General features: G+C 37.9%; 1 protein-coding gene across 1 annotated transcript; it reads left to right on the top strand.

The window, feature by feature from the left end:
- Positions 1-6,262: 6,262 nt before the first annotated feature.
- On the top strand, positions 6,263-15,313 carry Cisd2 (CDGSH iron sulfur domain 2). Its single transcript, XM_070143582.1, has 4 exons — positions 6,263-6,421; positions 9,176-9,258; positions 10,674-10,790; positions 14,428-15,313. Exons 1-4 carry the CDS (start codon positions 6,397-6,399, stop codon positions 14,512-14,514), a joined length of 312 nt encoding a protein of 103 aa, XP_069999683.1. The 5' UTR covers positions 6,263-6,396; the 3' UTR covers positions 14,515-15,313.
- Positions 15,314-19,275: the final 3,962 nt, after the last annotated feature.

The raw sequence follows: 19,275 nt of genomic DNA, 5'->3' as shown, positions 1-19,275 counted from the left end.
GATAATCTCATAAACTTTGCAAATCATATAGCTTCTCAGAGGTTTTCAGGTATAGTGACAGTTTTGGATATTATTACTTTTAATTACGTAAGTGCATTATATTTCTGAAGAAACACATTAAAGTTATTTTAGAACGAAATGAAGAAACCTATGGTCTGTCATATATGCATTAATGATTCAAATAACTTCCCAACTAAAAAGTTATATTTATTAGATATTGCATACAATTTATATATAAATTATATATTTAGAATCAAGAAAATGATTACAGCAATCCACATTATGAACATTGGTAAATGTTCTTACTCACTGACTTTGAGTATTGTACTTAAAAAGATTCTGTAGACCATATACCATATCATATGATTAATATTCAGTATCAAAATAATGTTATTCAACATCTGAGAAGATTTTTTATTGGTTATGGCAGCTGAAAAGTGGAAAAAATATAGACACAGGCATTAGACTATAACAAACCCCCTATACCATACTATCTTACAATGCCATATGACAGTTGAAACAAGAAATTTTGCCCCTTTCGCCACAATACATTATCTACTATATGACCTTTGATGTGTAGCACACTTATTTGCTTAACACATTAAACATTAACCCAACTAGAGGAAAGAAAAATAAAAGGCAGATGCCCGTTCAAGTTCTGATATATTTGATATATTTATGACGGTTTGGTCTAAGAAGTCTTAAGAATAACCGAAAATAAGGAGTTATCAAAAGGCATGGAGGACAACTGGCCAGGGAGCAAGAGAATACATCACATTTGTTCTGTGGGTCTTAGGTGTAGGGGGGGGGGGGGCGTGCAGGAGTAAATTACCAGGACCATTGCACCTTAGAAAATCCGATGATGATCGATTTAATGATAAGTGATGGTGCCCACAAGCAAGGTCTATATAAGTACTTATATAGACCTTGCCCACAAGCTGGTCCAGCTAGGTTGACTTCAAACAAAAGTGAGCATTTTATTTATTTATTTGTTTTTTTATTTATTACACACATGTATATATATGCACACACACACACACACACACACACACACACACACACACACACACACACACACACACACACACACACACACACACACACACACACACACACACACACACACACACACACACACACACACACACACAGCTTGTTTCAGCAGACTCATCACGTTTACCTTAGAGGCTTGAATGCTTTTAGCGATCTTAAACGATTGAGCGTTGTCGCCTCACGATATAAGCGGGAACGATCTTAACGCATTTACTAATATAAGGGCGTTAGTGAATCAGGCCCCAGTAGTTAGTGCAAGATCGTTTCTAGCGCTTTGCTTGATCACAACAGCGTTCCTATGGGTTAGTCCTGACTAGGAATTGCTAATCAGATTAGCAGTCAGGCTTCTTCGCATGAGGGATGACCTCGGTTCATCCATCCTTCTCTGCCGGTTGATTCTCGCTGCCTGGGTAGTGCTATTATCGGTCTGCTGTTGCTACTTCACGACTAACTATTGTGACAAGTTCTGTTAAAGTTTGTTCCCTGTATGCTTTGCCATTAATCAACAAGCTTGTTTACTCGTGTTGTTGTGGCTGGAGAGCCACAACAACACGAGTAAACAAGCTTGTTGATTAATGGCAAAGCATACAGTCAAAAATTGGGGCTTTGGGGCTTCTCAAAGGGATGAGGTCAGATGGTTAAAGCTGTCACACCATTCCATGAGTTATATCCACTTGGCAGTGTGTTATTGCGTAGCCATCGATGCCGTTATTCTATTCCGACAAATTTACACATTTTCTAATTCAAGTTCATTACAGAAGACATGCATGTCATTCTTGTTACGTTTACTATGGCATAGAAACTACAATTTATGCTTTCAATAAGGTAGATGTACAATAAAATACCATAAGCCTGGAAAAAGTTTGCAACTATCTGATACAAAGACGTACGATTCCCCCTTCTATCGAGGTAGGAGTTGAGGTGGCAGCCCTCTCGGAGGTGAGGAGACCGGTAGTGGCACAGTTAGCATGCGTGTGAGTCAGGGAGTAGCCATAACCAAGGTCTATATAAGTACTTACATAGACCTTGGCCATAACCATCTCCAGCCGACTTTTAACCTTCGGTAGTAAAGGTTTCTCTGATTGATGAATGTATTATGGCATTGACACTAAAGCATGCTTCTGGCTTTGTCTCTTATTGTTGTGTACGCTCCTACTGATGTTTGTAAACTCGATGAGAAAGAGGCGTTCTATGCCAAACTCACATCAGTGGCAGAAAATGCCGTGACGAGACCTTCCTTTGTACTGGGTGACTTCTCGCGGATAATTAGATTAATTAATTGGATGGACGGATGGATGGACGGATCATCGCAGATCATGGTTTGTGAACGTTGGGCTGTGTATTTTGAGTAATTGTATCAGGTAGACCCTCCAGCACTTAGTCTCGATGTAAGTGGTGCCACAAAGTCTGTGCCGAACCCACCCATCAGTGAGGAACCTCCTTTCCTGACTGAGGTTACCAAGGCAATATCTTAGCTGAAGGATGGAAAGGCTGTGGGCATGTGGGATATCCTTTCTAATCTGCTAAAGGCTGGGGACAAACCCATAGCACGGGGCTTGCATACTGCCCTGGCAGTCTGATTCCATTCGCCCTGAGCTATTGAAGGGTGTGGTCATCCCTCTCTGGATGGGAAAAGGGGATCGTAGGGATTGTAGCGAATACCGAGGCATCACACTGCTCAGTACACCAGGCAAGGTTTTCACCCACATTCTCCAGAAACGGATCCACGACCAGCTACCAAGGCAACAAAGACAGGATTCACTCTTGGAAAGTCCACAATAGACCGTATCCTAGTGCTTTTGAGTCACTGTAGAACGCCGTCGGGAGTTTGGCCGTGGGCTGCCTGCAGCCTACACCGACCTCAAGGTTTGACTAGGTGTATCACGAATTACTATGGGAGATCCTGAGAACTTTGGGGAATTCCGACACGGATTATTGGTTAATAGCAAGCCTTTACACTGTAACTGAAAATGTAAAGTATGGTGGGGGCCTGTCGAACTTGGGAGTGAGGCAAGGCTGTGTCCTTGCACCAACACTTTTCAACACTTGCATGGACTGAATAACGGGCAGAGCTATTATCCAAGGTCACTGGAACAACACTGGGCAATTTCAAGGTCACGGACCCCGACTTTGCCGATAAAGTTGCTATCCTATCCGAGTCTCTGGAATCGCCGGGATTCTGGGGTCCTGTTAGGGAAACCTGTTCAGTCGATACATGATTGCCGTGAGGACGCTTTATAAAGGATCAGAAAGCTTTACATACCTTGGTGCAGTCTATGTCTGTGGGCTGTCAGACCAGGAAGTCAGTAGATGGATTGCTATGGCAGCAGGAGACATGAACTCAGTCAACAAGAATATTTGAAGATGAATTTACCTATGCAGGTTATATGTGTCTTCAAGGCCTTGATACCGCCAGCTTTGCTGTATGGTAGCGAAACATGGAAGCTATCTAGTGTCTTGGAGTCGTATCTTAAAGCCTTTTATGACAAGTCCCTATGCCGAATCATGAGGTACAGTTGGTAGGACCATGTGTCCAACGATGACTACACCCTTAGACTAGCATGGGACCTGTTATATGTATAATCCGTAACCACTAACTTGGGCTGTATGGCCACCTTTCTCGTTTCCCTGTGGATGACCGTGGCCATCAGGTTGTCTCTTCACGAGACAATCCTTTGCAGAGAAGGCCCGTGGGACGACCTCGGAAGTCGTGGCTTGGGCAGACCTGTCGTGAGGAGTTAGAGATAGGCCGAGGACCTGCCCGTGAGGGACCCCCATAACCAGGAATGAAGGGTGGATGCGGTTATGCACCCCCGTTGTAAACTATGGCGAGCGCCATACATATTCTTTTACAGTCCTTCAGCCAGTCACGTAATATGAAAACAATTAGACAGAGCTAGATTTTTAAAATCATTGGCATAGCTAGAACACCATTCAAGCATATGTAGAAAAAATATATTCATCTAATCATATCCATCATGTGGGATGTTAATAGACTAACCTGGCTTTATATCGTATAAACAGGAACCAATACAAACACTGTATATCAATATAATGTTTACCGCAAGCCAAAGAGACAGTACAAAGTTCTTATTTAGTTACTTCTCAGCATTATTAAACAAAGAACCGGACCAAACTATCTTTATTCATCGCCATCTGTCGTCAAATAAAGGAAATATTTCAAGCTCATTCTGGCCCATGCGCTTTGGAGTTTGCTGTCAAAATACCGACAGATACAGAAATTGCTATACTCGTTTAACGTTGGTATTGTCAGTTTATATATGAACAAGGTACTTTTTTCATACAATTTGTAATAACTATGTCAGAGAAGTTTTGAAGAGTTCGCTTATCTATTTATTCCATGCATTCTACAGTCTGATGTAGGCCTATGTCAACCTATAATTTTACGGGAATTTGCCTGAATTTTATTCTTGTTAGTTTCATGTGAAAATTACATTTCTGTGCTACGTCCATATTATAGTATTTGTTTGCCAACAAACTAAATATATCAAGTTTAAAAGGCAAACCAAGAACTTTGCTTAAATATTATTTTTTGGACGAGATAACACGTGATGACATCGTCTTTCCATAGTAAAATTTACCATGGTAACTCGGATGGTAAGTTGTTAGTGAATAGCACCGGTGTCTGTTTACCTTAGTAACTATTGTTACCAATGATTCTACCATCGTATGTTAGTGAATCCGGCCCCTGGTATGAACTGATATAATGTGGCAAACCGAACGTCATCGCGGCGGGAATTTTATTTGATGTCACGTCAGGTGGTTCTTGCAAAGGTAGAGTCACAGTCCCATATAGTGACTTTAAAACTTCAGTCCTACAATACACTCACTGTGAATAGTCGTATACTTTTTTAGATAAGTCAAGTTTACAGGTTCAATGTTGCATTTTCTGAAGTTATACATCGAAGACATTTTCTATAAAGAGATGCGGGTGTATTTTATGTTGTTGAATGTTACGGTATTGACTTGGTGATGTATTTATTGTATATTGTTTTAGGCATGCAATAAACAAAAAAGTATCACAGGGAATCATAAAATCACCAGACTCAGATCCTTAGCATTGTAACTGTAATCTAATATTTATACTTTATGGTAGTGTATGGTCCAATATTATTAATATCCGTTTACTTTATCACCTGATATTTAGAGATTGGCAGAAGTGCTGCTACGGAAAAGCCGGCAAACCTGTTACTAGAGGCTAAAACTGCCTGTTTCTCCCGAGTTAATTTTTTTCAGGTTATGTTCGAATGTTTCATTACATTATACTTATATAATTGCAGGACTGTAAAGAATGTGTAGGAGAATTTGTTCCTAAGAAATATGGAAGGAATTTTCTACATTTAACCCAAAGAATTAATGTCCCCAGCAGAGTTTATAACTTTTTACGAATCCCCCTACCTAGAAATAGGAGGGAGGACGGCTCCATCAAAGTTAACCCTTAAAATCGTTATTTTTGAGGGTATACTTTGAAAATGGTTATTATATTGCATTGCAAATAATATTACAGTAACAAGAGTGTTCTCTCTCTCTCTCTCTCTCTCTCTCTCTCTCTCTCTCTCTCTCTCTCTCTCTCTCTATATATATATATATATATATACATATATATATATATATATATACATATATATATATACACACACACACACAAACATATTTATACACACACACACGCGCACACACACACACACACACACACACACACACACACACACACACACACACACACACACACACACACACATATATATATATATATATATATATATATATATATATATATATATATATATATATATATATAAACTCAGACGAGCAGACAGTGCCTACACGAAACCAGAGGGATGTGATGCCATGAATGCAAAAGAACCATCCTATTTTCCTCTGCCATGGGGGGCGGGGGGGTATCATGCACTGGCATCATGACGGGGCGGTTCCTTTTGAAGATATCAATTATAAAAAAAACATCATCTTACCACGAGTTAGACCTCAAACCAACCTCGTCATTTATTTTACCTAAAGCAAGTACATACATTTCCCCAAGTGTCACATCCTGCCAACCAGTATTCTATATAATTAGAAAATACTTGCTTTTATGTACAACCAAATATAAAACAACAAAACACACACAATTTAAAAAGTAAAACATCTCAGCCAATCAGAACGAAGGTAAGAATCAACCTCGTTTCTGATTGGTCGCAGCGTCGTCGCAGCGAAGACCCGCGAGGAGAGAGGAAGCGACCGAAGACATTGACGCAATCCGGCCAGAGCGTGATCAGCTGGGGGAACACCTGCATCTCTTCGCATCAAACTTTCGCTAAAATCATGGACTTCTACAAAAATCTGACCGGTGAGTCTTCGTCAGTGTGTAAAAGGGGTCGAGTTTTAACAATTAGTTAACTTTTCAGGTGCTGGTATTTGTAAATTGATTAGGATTACGTACGTGGGAGGAATGCGAGATGCACGTTAAGGTAACTGGCACAAGATCTTGTATTGCTGGTTTATTCACTATGACGCAGGAATGCATAGGTTGAAAATGCAATATCATACCCTTCATGATCACCAAAGTCTTTACGTATTGATTTAGGAAGTGAAATAGACAAATTTGAGAGCCGGCGATCGATAGATTGAGAGCCGGGTATGAGGAAAACGTGTTATTATTGTTATTCTTAATCTTCGCAAAGTTATTTTGTTGTTATTCAAAGGTTTACCATATTCAGCAGAGTCGTAATTTATTAATGTAACGTTTGACAGATGTCATATGCAGATTTATGCATATTTTTTTTCTCATTATTCAAGATATGTGCCTGGTAAAGTTTTATTTTTACTCATGATTTCCTTTTCCTGAGAATTATTTTTTCTAATAGATTGTTTTTCCAATAGATTGTGGTGTGTTTAGCACGGTTTTGGCTGTCTGGTCTGGAAGATGTCATATGATTTATCCCCCATCTTGGAAGATCAATAATTATCTGGAGACAGATTAGTTCCAGAAAATGTAAAGGTTAAAGTAGTTAGATATGTAAACAGAAATGATAAGAATCATGATAATTTCTTACAGTATGAATGCCCACCCCAGAGGCTGAGTCCCCAACTCTACATCACAAAATTTATTCAACAATCTTAAGTTGCTATGACTGGGATTCCCTTCTGGCACTGCCCAAGGGAAGGTTTGATGGGGTTCTCTGCCTTCCAACTTCCCTCGGTAAACATTATCTCACCTTGGTATGCATGGCAAGATAGAGCTGGGTGGACTTCGGCTATGAACTATGCTTTCTGCGATTTTTTCCTTTATTTGTGGCGTTACTGTTCATGTCTGCAGATTATTTGATACAGGTCAAGGTACAGGTCCAGTTTCCTACAGCCTTCTTTTAGACGAAAAATGATGTATGCAAACGATAGAGCAAGTGATGTACTTCCGTTGTAACTAGAAAATAACAAAGTTATTGGACAAATGACTGCAACTTTTTGTCCTATAGAAGGATATCATCTTTAATTTGCCTTTGCTTTGTGGATTTATACCACAATGATTAACGAAAATCATATTACCCAAGCCTTTTTACCCATGAGATTCTTCATATGGCTGTGCACCCTACTTTCTACAGGTTGAGAAAACTTTAGATGCTAAAAATTTAATGTTAGCCATATTCACCACCTTAGCCAGACATCTACCTGTTCTCTGAAGAAATATACTTTTTGAAAATAAAATTCATTACCTCTCTTGATAGATACTTTGTTGTTTGTTGCCTGTAAGTAATAAAAAAAAATATTTGTTTCAAGTTCTGTTTTGTTTTGAAAAGGCTTCCTTTCTTAACTGAAACTCCCATAGAGGGAAATTTTAGCATTTGTTTAACTACTTGCTGCTGGATGGCAAGTATATACATGCCATGGCTGTTGTAGACGAAGTAGTGTTGCCCGCAAGCTACTGGACGAGCCAGGTGCAAAACGGGAAACTGTCAATATGTGAAAATAATTCAGTGATCATGTCTACTTGCCAATTTTTTTGCTCAGCAGTATTGGAATAAACTAGTACTTATTGTATTTTCTCAACTTCAACTAGTCTCTTTAACAGTAGAGGAGTTGACTCTAAATCTATGATCTTTTTTGGTATGCACATTTTGGGACATCAATGATAATTTTGTAAAAAGGATGAATATTACCAGACACTGAGTAATCCCTTCTTGCATCATGAGTCCATGTCCTCATTGCTGGGATGAGGACCTGCACACTCAGTTGCAAGCCAGACATCCCTTCTTGCATCATTAATCCATGTCCCCTTATCTGGGACGAAGACTCGCACTCAGTTGCAAGCCAGACAATTGCTTAGGCGTGGTGCGGGATACTCGTATAATCTTGCTCTTGCCAGACCTTACTGAAACTTTTACAAGGTGTTATTGTATTAAGAATGTTTTATGAAGAAAATTGTAGATAAAAGCAAATGATCTTGGTTCGTATAACAGCTACCTGTATATTTCTATTTAACAGTTGTGGATTTACTCTATGTATGAAAGTGACCTTCACAAAGTCATTAGAATAATTTTATCTATCATAAAATGTTTGCATAAATTTTCCATTACAAAATTGATGAATATGGTAATTCATTGAAGTTGGATTGATTTTTTTTCATTCAAATCTATTTTATATGTTAGTAATAATTGTGTTTAGTAGTAGCATCTATTTCAGGAACTGCCCCAAGTATTTCCAGTATTAGGTCAAATAATTGCTGAATTAATTTTGATGCACAAGAAATTCTGGTAATTCAAGCCAGGAGGTCCAGAAGTCAATGTGTCATGCATTGCATAGTAAACTGTGATCCACATAAATGCTTTGCCCATTAAATATAGACTTGACTAATTGACCCCCATTTAAAGAATTTGGTATTCCATGTTCTTGTAATTCAGTAATGCACCTGTGGTCAAGGCGTGGTAACAGATCATCTTTCCAAAACAAGAGAAAAGATTTATTATATTATTCTCTCTAGAAGTGTTGTAGAAGAGAATTGATAAGTATTGATATGATTTCTTGTTATTTTTATATTCTCTTTATGTAGATGTCAGTCGTGGTATGGGTCCTCACATTTAGACATGAATTAACTGTCGTCCAATAGTTTCAGACTGGGCCTCCCTTATTCCCTTTGGCATTGCATGTGCTGCGGTTGGGTTTGGTGTGAAGACGGTCGTGGACAAACAGGTAAGTGGTTTCTCCTTTTATTTCTTTTTCTTTTCTTTTTTCTTTCCTTACTTTCTTCTTCTTTTTCTTTGCTTCTCTTTGCTTTTTTTTTTTTTTCTTTTCTCTTGCTAATCCTTTTTTCTTGTTTTTTTTTGCTTTTTATCATTTTTTCTTTTCTGTGTATTATCTTTTTTCTTTCTTTCTTTTCATCATCTTTTTTTCTTTTCTCTTTATCATCTTTTCTTTGCTTTTTATCATCTTTTTTTTATTTGCTTCATTTTGTCCTCTTCTCTTTTCTTTTTCCTTTTGTCAGTTCTTCTTTAATGTTTTTTTTCTTTTTATTTACTTCATTTCTTTTTCTTATCTTGCTTTTTTTCTTGTTCATTACTTTTGTTCTTTGTCTTCTCTTCTCTTCTTCTACTTTTCTTCTTTTCTCTTGTTTTCTAAAGTTCTTCTTTGCTTCTTTTATATTTTTCTTTTATTCTCTCTTTTCATTTCTTTTCCTCTTTATTTTTTTCTTTTATTAATTTCTTCCTCACGAAAGCACAAGAGATTTCATGGTTTAGAACTTGTTAGATAATTAAATCCTCTTGGTATGTTCAAATAAATAATGAATTAGAAATGTTCCTTTTTTGTAGAGAAGTGAAAGTAAATATTTGTAGTAAGAGGGAGAGATAACATGAGGTTGTGAACGTGTACTGAAGCAAGTTTAATTCTAGCTTTCTGTGGGTCTCTTTGGGAAAGGTTTCAGGGTGCATCCACTTGTGATGTACAGTGTTTTCCGATGATAAGGTAGAGAGAGAAAAATCTAAATCTAGATAAGAGGTTTTGAGAGGAACAGGATGAAATGATGGGTTTTAGATTAGTGTATTTTACAAGTTTGTCTGTTGAAGTATTAAGAATAAGGAATTGTTATATTGGGGTAATAACAGTATATGAAGTTTGTGAAAATTTAGAAAAGGAAAAAATGGCTTAATCAGTGATTAATTTTCATATCTTGCAATGTGTGTGATAACATTGTTTTGTTCTCAGAGTTAAATTTTTTTATAGATAGCTTTTTTTTTGTTTCTTCACCTCTCCTCTCACTAGTATAATTAATTTTTTAGATTACCAAGATCATGTATGTTTTATATGTTGAAGATTTAAGCTCAACTCTTAAGCAAAGTATGCAGTAGATAGAGAGTTTATTTATTGTTTGTGATTTTTCAAAAAGAGGTAGCAATGAGTAATCAAACTGCAATAGTTGGCTGGATTGATGATGACAAAAATTGAATCTGAACTACATTGCCGTGAAGACCCTGCATCATTGAACAAGCAGTTAATATCATATCTACTCGGAGCCGAAAGAAGAAAGATCTCGGAGTATTACATATTCTGCCAATTTGCTTTGGCTGTCGCACCAAATATGCTCTCGTACATGACCTGACTAATTTCAGATTGGTGGACCTTGCAATCCCAAGATCAGGAAAGGAGAGTCCAAGGTTGTTGATACTGTGGACATTGAAGAGCTGGGCAATAAGGCTGTCTTCTGCCGTTGTTGGCGCAGTAGCAAGGTAATGGAGAAATACAGTCTGTTTGTGTGGGAGAGGACAGTAAGGAGAGGGTATTGGTTTTCAGTAATTCTGGTATTATTATTGTTGTTGCTTTTGCTGCTGCTGTTATCATTTTGTTATATCTTATCATGACATTTATTTAGTTGAATATTTCAATATTAATAATTCCGTGATTGGATTGGGGATATGCAATTATTCAGTAATATTTCAATGTTCCAAGGATTTTGGAATAAAGAATGGCTATGCACTTGAATCAGATAATAACAAACTAGTTAAACCATGATAGAAGCATCATTAAACATAATTTTCTATTTATATTGTAAAGAAAAGGGATTTTCTTGACAAATATTTAAAAGTTCTGTAATTACCAATATTATAGAAATTCAAATTAATCAGTGTAAGATTATAAACCTCAGTACAAAAAACTGGTAATATGAAGTAATTAGAACAGCTCAAGCTAATTATAGAATGCAGCTTATTGAATATGAAAACCGCCTTAAAGTAGCAACTTCTGCACAAAAAGTTTTACTGAGGATTTATCGCATCTGTTTTTTAGTGAATTTCAACTTGGAAAGAGTTATTGTTTACTATATTTATGCTGTGGTAATTTTGTTTTTGTTTTTTATGTGGTTATCTGTTTTTAAAATACATATTTTCTGCCATAAGTCTCTTAAGATTTTTTATTTACAGTCATTATAAGTCATTCTGTGATGTATTCCTAATAGGCCCAGACGTATTTATTTCTTATATACTTTGCATGATATTTTGTATACAGTGCTGACCAAAGTTTTTGTAAAATCATTCACGTGAGATTTTACTAGTAGTGATGGAACAAACTTCAAATTGCAATTGACAGCTAGTCTTCTAAATGTAATTCCGTAATGTTCACTCAGGTAATTCTCAATTGTATAGGAAGGAAAGACCTGTAGAATAAACAGATTTTTGGTCTTGATTTCATGGGATATCTTAGTTTCACATATTGTGATTTGTGAAACCAACATTGGATGGTTTCCCTTGCACTTAGACTTCCACTATTATTAGTTCAGTGGCCAGACAGGTCCATAACCTAGAATAATGATAATGTCAAAGCATTCGTGTAGGTTGGATTTGCAAAAGCTAATATAAATGGGATGAAAGTTCATTTTGTATTGATTACCTCAATTTTTTTAATTTTTCCATTACTTCATTCTCTAACCTGTTCACCCAGGGTAGCATCTAATGCTTAGTCCACAATTTTACATTAATGCCTCTACAACCAGCCTCTTGAGTAATCAGAGCAGCACTGGTCTCCTAAGGGGCTAATTTGCTATACAGGCATTGTTACTGTGTTATGAAGATAAATTGATTATGATTGGTCTATAGAATTTACATGGCAGAAATAGCAGTATGTCTTATTAGAAGAATTTCTAAACATTTCATGTTTTGTGTTGTATGAATTGTCACCCAATAGCTGGAGACTTGTGCTTACCACTATGTGGTCTCAAAACACCCAAAAATGAGTCCTTGCTCCCTCAGAATAGTCACATATTATAACTGTGACATCTGTATAGTGTCACAAAACATGCATCCTGTAGACAAAAGGTGTATAAAGTTTGATATCTGTGGTATGAGTGCAGTATATAGAAAGTATCTTTTGTTTAAAGGATAGGAAACCCCTGGAAAAAATTATTCCTGCCTCTGCCAACCTGCTATCATCATAAAGATTTGCGTGAAGAATAATATAATTGATGTTTTACTTGTTTTCTCAAGATTAGGACAGATTGAAATAGATCTTAGTGGAGAATTAGAATATGGAATTGGAATTGCCAATATAATGTAAAACATTCGCCACTGATGTGATATACCATAACTTTCCTTAACCCGTTGGATCTGGTTGTGTCACAGAAATCATGGTGCCAAAAACCCGGGCATCGGGTTACATAAGTAGCCAACATCCCGGTTTTGTGGTGCATAGGCTGTGCGCTCACAAACACCCATGAGCGATGACAAGACTCCATGCCTCCTTTAGCAAAGTTATTTTGTGTAAACCTTTAAAGTTTTATCACCATTTTCCAATGTCCACATTTGTGTTTTGATTTGCTTTATCCAGATGGTAATTACTTATTTTCCTTGCACAGTCTCCATATCATTTGTCTTTGTAGTGAATAACTCAATGCAAGGAAAAGAAAATATGGAACATTTGGCTATTTGCATCATATACCTCATTTTTCTGTAATTTTAAATTTTACTTAATACAATCTGCACTGCTGGTCACCGCGGCCAGGAATACGGTGCACAGCATGGAAATGGTGTCCTCCCTGGAGCCAGTGCTCTTCCAGTCATTGTTTACGCACATAACATTCCACGTTTGTTTATCGATAGGAAAATATGCTAAAGCCCCCTTCTAAGTGCCAAATGAGTCAAATCACACTCCAAGAGGTTTGTGCACTCGTGGCGAGTCTTTTCCATTGCCCAGGCCTTCGCTCATGATGGCAGGTTCGCGTCACCCGGGCCGTGGCCATTTTGCTCGATGACAGCATCAGATTTTTCCATGACATGACCCCAATGTCATTCAGGTCCAATGGGTTAAGGAATAATGTTTTAATTCTATTTGCAGGAATTTTAGATAATTTTTATTCATGTGCTCGATATATGATGTATCAGTTAGACAATAAGGTCATTATTGCTCTTGGTCTTTGTGCAATTTTATTGCATTTAACAAATGGTTCATGTAACTAAATTTAAGCAAAAATTGTATGTGTGCACAGAATTATGAACCATGAAACATAATATTAGACATTTGTCACTAATGGTTTTCTCTTAATTTTTTTTGCAATTTTTAATGAAATTGTGAAATGTTAGATAGTTAACCCACTTCTAGTCATACAGTGTTGTCATTGCTATGCATTTGATGTTGCAATTTGTGCCACACAGGTGAATGGTGAGACTGAATGTATGTAGAATTTATTTTTCCCAGGCTCAGTTAACTATTTGTTTATAAAGGTGTTCTTTGTTGTATAGAATAAAATCCGCTAAAGGGTGGTCTCCTGCAGCACATCCTTTGTCAATGAGTGTGAGCAGATATTTTAAGTTGCCTAAGCATGTGAGAATAAGGATGAAGACATAGTTACTGATATTTTGGTTTCCTCTTTCATGGTCTTGCTATGCTGTATCCTGTGACAATGTGGGCCTCCGTGCATTGAGCCTATGTGAAGATTGCTTTTATGCTTTTATGTGGAAATGCTGTGGTGTCAAGGATGGCTTATGTGTAGAACTCTCGTGGTGTGATGACAAGTCTTTATTTGCCTTTAAGGATTGTAATGGGTAATTGATGATGATCTGGGATGCTAGTTATTATTTCAGTGGTGTTAGTGCTGATGTTTATTGAGGATTAAGCTTGTAGCATTTTTTTTTTTTCAAGGATGTAGTTTCATTGTCATGGGTATTGAGTCCTGCCATACCTTGGGGATTTGTTTGCTGCATCATCATGTTTATTTCATTCAGTTTTATAGAGCAAGCCATAAGGACGTAGTTTTTATTCTTCGATAGAATGAAATATTACATAAAGTGAGCTTTACTCATAGCCATTTTAATTCTCATGAAGACAAAATTACAGTTTCCATTGTCATAAATTTTCTAACAGATTTTGTTCTTTCAGTTCCCATATTGTGACGGCACCCACAATCAACACAATGTTGCATGTGGTGACAATGTAGGACCCCTCATCGTTAAGAAGAAGGATTAAACGAGCAAATAGAAGTCTATAGTGAGCACACTAGAACCATCTCTCTGGCACAGTGAGCTATAAAGACATTGTAGCCTGTAGTGAATATAACCAATTACAATACACTATACTATAATACCTACCTATGTGTTGGACAAGATGTGGTGAAATGTATGTAGTCTATTGTCATGGCAAATATTTGAAAACTTGCACATGTTTTATTCTAATTTAATTTTTAGAAAAATATTATTTTACATTTTAACACCTCGAAGATACTAGGAATTGAGTTTGATTTGTGTGCCAGGTTATATTGAGTACAAAAATTTGCTTGTCTTGATTTTATTTATTGTGAAGTCTTTTGATAATTTGTTTTTGTACATTGCTTTCCAAACCAAAACAAATAAACAAAAAAAGAACATGATGCACTTTGAATAAATTAAACTTGTGGTTGAAACTGTTTTGTTGAATAATAAGCAAGGAATGTATTAAACAAGGCTGTGATGACGAGATATAATATGTAAATGTTTACTGGTTCTTTGTAAATACAAGATCAGATTTGTCAGAGATATACCTCAGTTTTGGTTTGATCAATGATTAATTTAATGATATAAATAACTAAAGCTAGTGTTGCAAATGCCAAAAAGTGAAAATTGAATGGATAAACATGCATGATTTTCTAAAAAAAACAACTGAATCTGCACATTTTGCACATATTGGCCATTTGAAGAAGGTAGCTATTTCTGATTTTTCTGTTGAAGCATGCAGGAAAGAAAAGAAAATATAAAAGTTATTTTGTCAATAAATATAAATGACAAATTAATGGTTGCATTTCATTCCCATACCCCACTAATTAAGTCTACCCTAGGTTTTACATAATTGCTTTTTATTTATTGAACACCCGAACCATGCCTGTTGTTGCCGTGGGGTGGCTTAGGAGACGGAGACTGAAGCCCAGTGGTGAGGATCTCCCCTACCATGGGCCTCAGCCCTGACCTTAACCAATTTTCTTCTTCTCTTTCTTTCCCGTTTCTTTCCAAATCAGTTCTCCTGCCCACTTCCTAAGATGTGAGAGCCATCTTGAAAGGATTAAAGGCTGGTTTGGGTCATTCCTGAATGACCTCAGCAGGCCATGGGCACAGAATTCGCCCATTTTGTTATCTATCCCTTACTCCTCATGGGGACCCTTTAGGGTGAACCATTTCCGTCACATACTTCAGGCTTACATTTATTCCCTTATAAGAGGGTTTGAGGTTTACCCTTTATCAACTAGCCCCTCAGACTTTAACATTACAGGTTACCGGACCCTTGGTCTCTTGATCTTGACTCTATACGCTGCTTTTACTTTTACTTCTATCAGCTCAGTCCATTCCAAGTCACCTACCAGGTCATTACTTAACCTTCAGAAAACATTCCTTCCTCTCTCCTAACATTCTCCATTCCATCGCCTCATCTTGTCCACCTCTTCTAAGAACTACCTTGCTCTACACAACTTCCTCCCGTCCTCGTTCTTCAACTACTTCCACCTCTACAAATCTTTTAAATAAACTTCAGCATAGCTAAGTTAGACTTTTTTGTGATTTCCCATACAGCCCTGTACTCTCACAATAGTCTCCTATTCTGTCTCTAAAAACCAAGTAGACAAAGTTTCCTTCTGTAGCCTTTCAGATCCGAGTCCCAGGTTTGTGCATTATTTACCCTGACTGAGCTCGCTGGCAAACTATTCCTTCATAGCCACACTCCTCACTTAATACTTGTACTGGAACTGTTTCCATCTCTACTGATGATTGCCCTGTCAGTGACAAGGACTGGTCAGACTATGAGAATAATCATCTTGCATGACTCACCGACTATGATGCAGTATCTGTACAGTGCTACACTATTCCCCCCAGAGGCGGACGAAGGTCATACACTAACCTTGCCAAGATTACTTCCTGTAGACATGACCTCTGCAATGAAGTTTTTCTTGGTAGAGGGTCCTCCTCTATCAGGCCTTATCAACCCTTTCCCTGTCAATGTTGGTATTTTGGCCACCCTGCTATGCAGTGTTGCTCCACAGCCTTCTGCCTTCTAGTGCTGAACGTATCCATGAACATTCAAACTGCCATGCACAATCACGCACATGTGCAAATTGTGGTGGTTCCCTTGTATTTCATAGGGGTTGCCCTACCTACAAGTTTGAGTAAGTCCTCAAATTCCAACTTGGCCCACCTTTATACGAGACCAGGCAGGAAGGACGCCGACAAGTTTTTCTCTTGCTATCTATTCCTGCGGTATCCTCTCCTCCTCTCCCCCACCCCCAAGATGTTTCTATATCTCCCCCAGTATTTCTTCCTCATTCTTAATTGTAGGTTCCCACTTCTACCCCATTCCTCTCCCAGTCAAATTATTTTACCATTCTAAAACCACCAGGCTATACTGTCCCAACACCTACCCCTCCTTCTCGCCAAACTCATCACATCAGAAAATCTAAACGTTCCACTCCATGTCTTACTGCATCCTCTTACATCTAACACTTCTCAAATCACTGTCCCCTTATCTCCCCCTCATAAAAAAACGTTTCTCAGACCGCCCCAACCAACTCCATTTCAGAAATTTGTGAGGACATTCTAAACTATCTATACCTCATCCATCCTCCAATCTGAACCGTATTCATGCTGACAAATGTAGAAAAGGTATGAAAGTGAATGAATATCTTCACAATACAATACATCTCTTTTATTAAGAATATATTCATTCTCATTCATACCTTTTCTACAATCTCCAATCTTTCAACTCCCATTCTCTCTACACTCAAAGTGATTGCCGATATCTATTCTGATACTTACGTTCCCCTGCACCCCGTCTTCCTATTGCATCCCATCCCGACTTGCTTCATCTGCATTGCCCCCCCCTTCTGCTTCCTACAGGATGCACAAACAACTTCCTAAGGTTCTCTCTCTCCTGACATTTCTCCCGAAACTGCTCTTTGACCTAATCGCCCTTGACCTTTCTCTCCCTTTTTAATCCCTACCTTACCCCTTAGCATCCTTGAAGAATCTCACACCCTTTCTTTTGACAACTTTGATCTACTCACCCTTTTATCAATTCCTACCTCAACCCATTTGTTCAACTTAAACCCCCCATCTTTACCCTTTTCACTAAAACACATTTCTATAGTGCTACATGAGCCATTGACCATTCGTTGAAGAATTAAGGGGATACTGTGTTCTAGTTTGACTTCCATCAGATATTTGTTTTTTGTTCAAAAAAGGAGGTTGAAGGAGATTCACTTTACCACGCCATTGTGAAATCCCAGGGCATTATTTTTTCTTACCAAGTTAATAGCTCCATAAGTCAATCGTGACGGTAGCCACCTTCACTCACCTGTTCAATGTGAAGTAAAAGATTCATAAAATCTCTTTCATATCGGTAACAGATAATCGCTGTTGCATAGTAATGGGATGGATAATGAAGTGGCATGTTAATTTTTTCACAAGGTGTTTTTCCTACGTATTGGCATTGTTACAACTTAAAGCTACTGCAGATGTGAGCTCACAGTCTGGGAAAGTGTTAATGGAGGAAACACTTTTTGTCTGGATTCTAGGTTAAAAGCCTCAGGTGGAAAATATATCCTGCAGATTATCAGCAACCATTTGAATCGAGCCACAATGTTTCCAGGTTAACAGTGACTGCACAGATTTATTTTGTGTTGCTTGGGACATGGACTTCGATATGAATACTAATCTCGCCGCCTTTTGTAGAATTTCATTACACGACCGCCATCTTTCTATGGTCCAAGGGTTTCTGTAATTCCTGCAACACCGTATTTCCGTCAGTCACCCCACTACCCAGACTGCAAAGTTTCGTGTTTGTTTTCGTTTAAAAAAACATTCACTAGGGATGATTCTGATTTTAAAAACTTATTGATTCTGAAAATGTTATATTCACTGAAAGGGCGGAGCTGGCGTATTATGAGGGAACCATTTTCACTTTGAATGTATGTACATCTTTATCTTAGAAAAGTTAACAGCTAAATGTTTTTCAGTACTTACCTCGAATGCACTACAGTGGCATTTTGTTATATAGAGCTGTGACAACTCTGGTTTGAGTCTCCTTGTAGGAATTTACCATACTATCTTTCTTTCCTTGTTTTCCTTTAGCTTGTTTTCTTCAATTACCTTTTTCTGGCACTATGAGTGATAATTCGTCTCCCTCTCATCATTAGCGTCGTTAGGTAACAGTGAGTCGAACATTTCCGGTGTTAGTATGCGTTGGCTGTTGATATCTATTGCAACAAGCGCCGTGATGCCACTGTCAAGTTGGGGGATCTGGCGGCATAACAAGCTGGTACTGACATACGGAACTGATGCAGCTGGTTCAGTGGTTGCATGGCCTAGAATGGGTGGCGAGGTGGTCGATTTCTCATGTCGTCTCTCTGCTGGGGTAGGGCTTGATTTGAGAGGTATTTCGATGGTCATATGAGGTTCATACGGAGTTAGTATGGGCTAGTTAATGAGGAGAGTAAGAGAGAAAGGGAAAGGTTAGTAGCAGGATGCGTTCCAGAGAGACTGTCATATCTATAGGTTTCATCGATTTGAAAGCTGCTTTTGACCTATCCCTCTGGAAAATGCAAGACACTAGGGATCCCACTGAAGATAGCACCACTTTTCCGGAAGCTTTATAGCTGCGTTGAAGTGAATGGAATTGATTGAGGATGGTTCTTCATCAAGAGCACAGTCCGACAGGAAGGCGTCACTGTGCGCCGACCTCCTCAACTACATTGTCGAGTATAGAAATTGTTTC

The sequence above is a fragment of the Penaeus vannamei genome, chromosome 31 (assembly GCF_042767895.1).
Source record: "Penaeus vannamei isolate JL-2024 chromosome 31, ASM4276789v1, whole genome shotgun sequence".
Classification (NCBI taxonomy): Eukaryota; Metazoa; Arthropoda; class Malacostraca; order Decapoda; family Penaeidae; genus Penaeus; species Penaeus vannamei.
The sequence above is the reverse complement of the archived record's forward strand: the minus strand, read 5'-3'. Positions and strand labels throughout refer to the sequence as shown.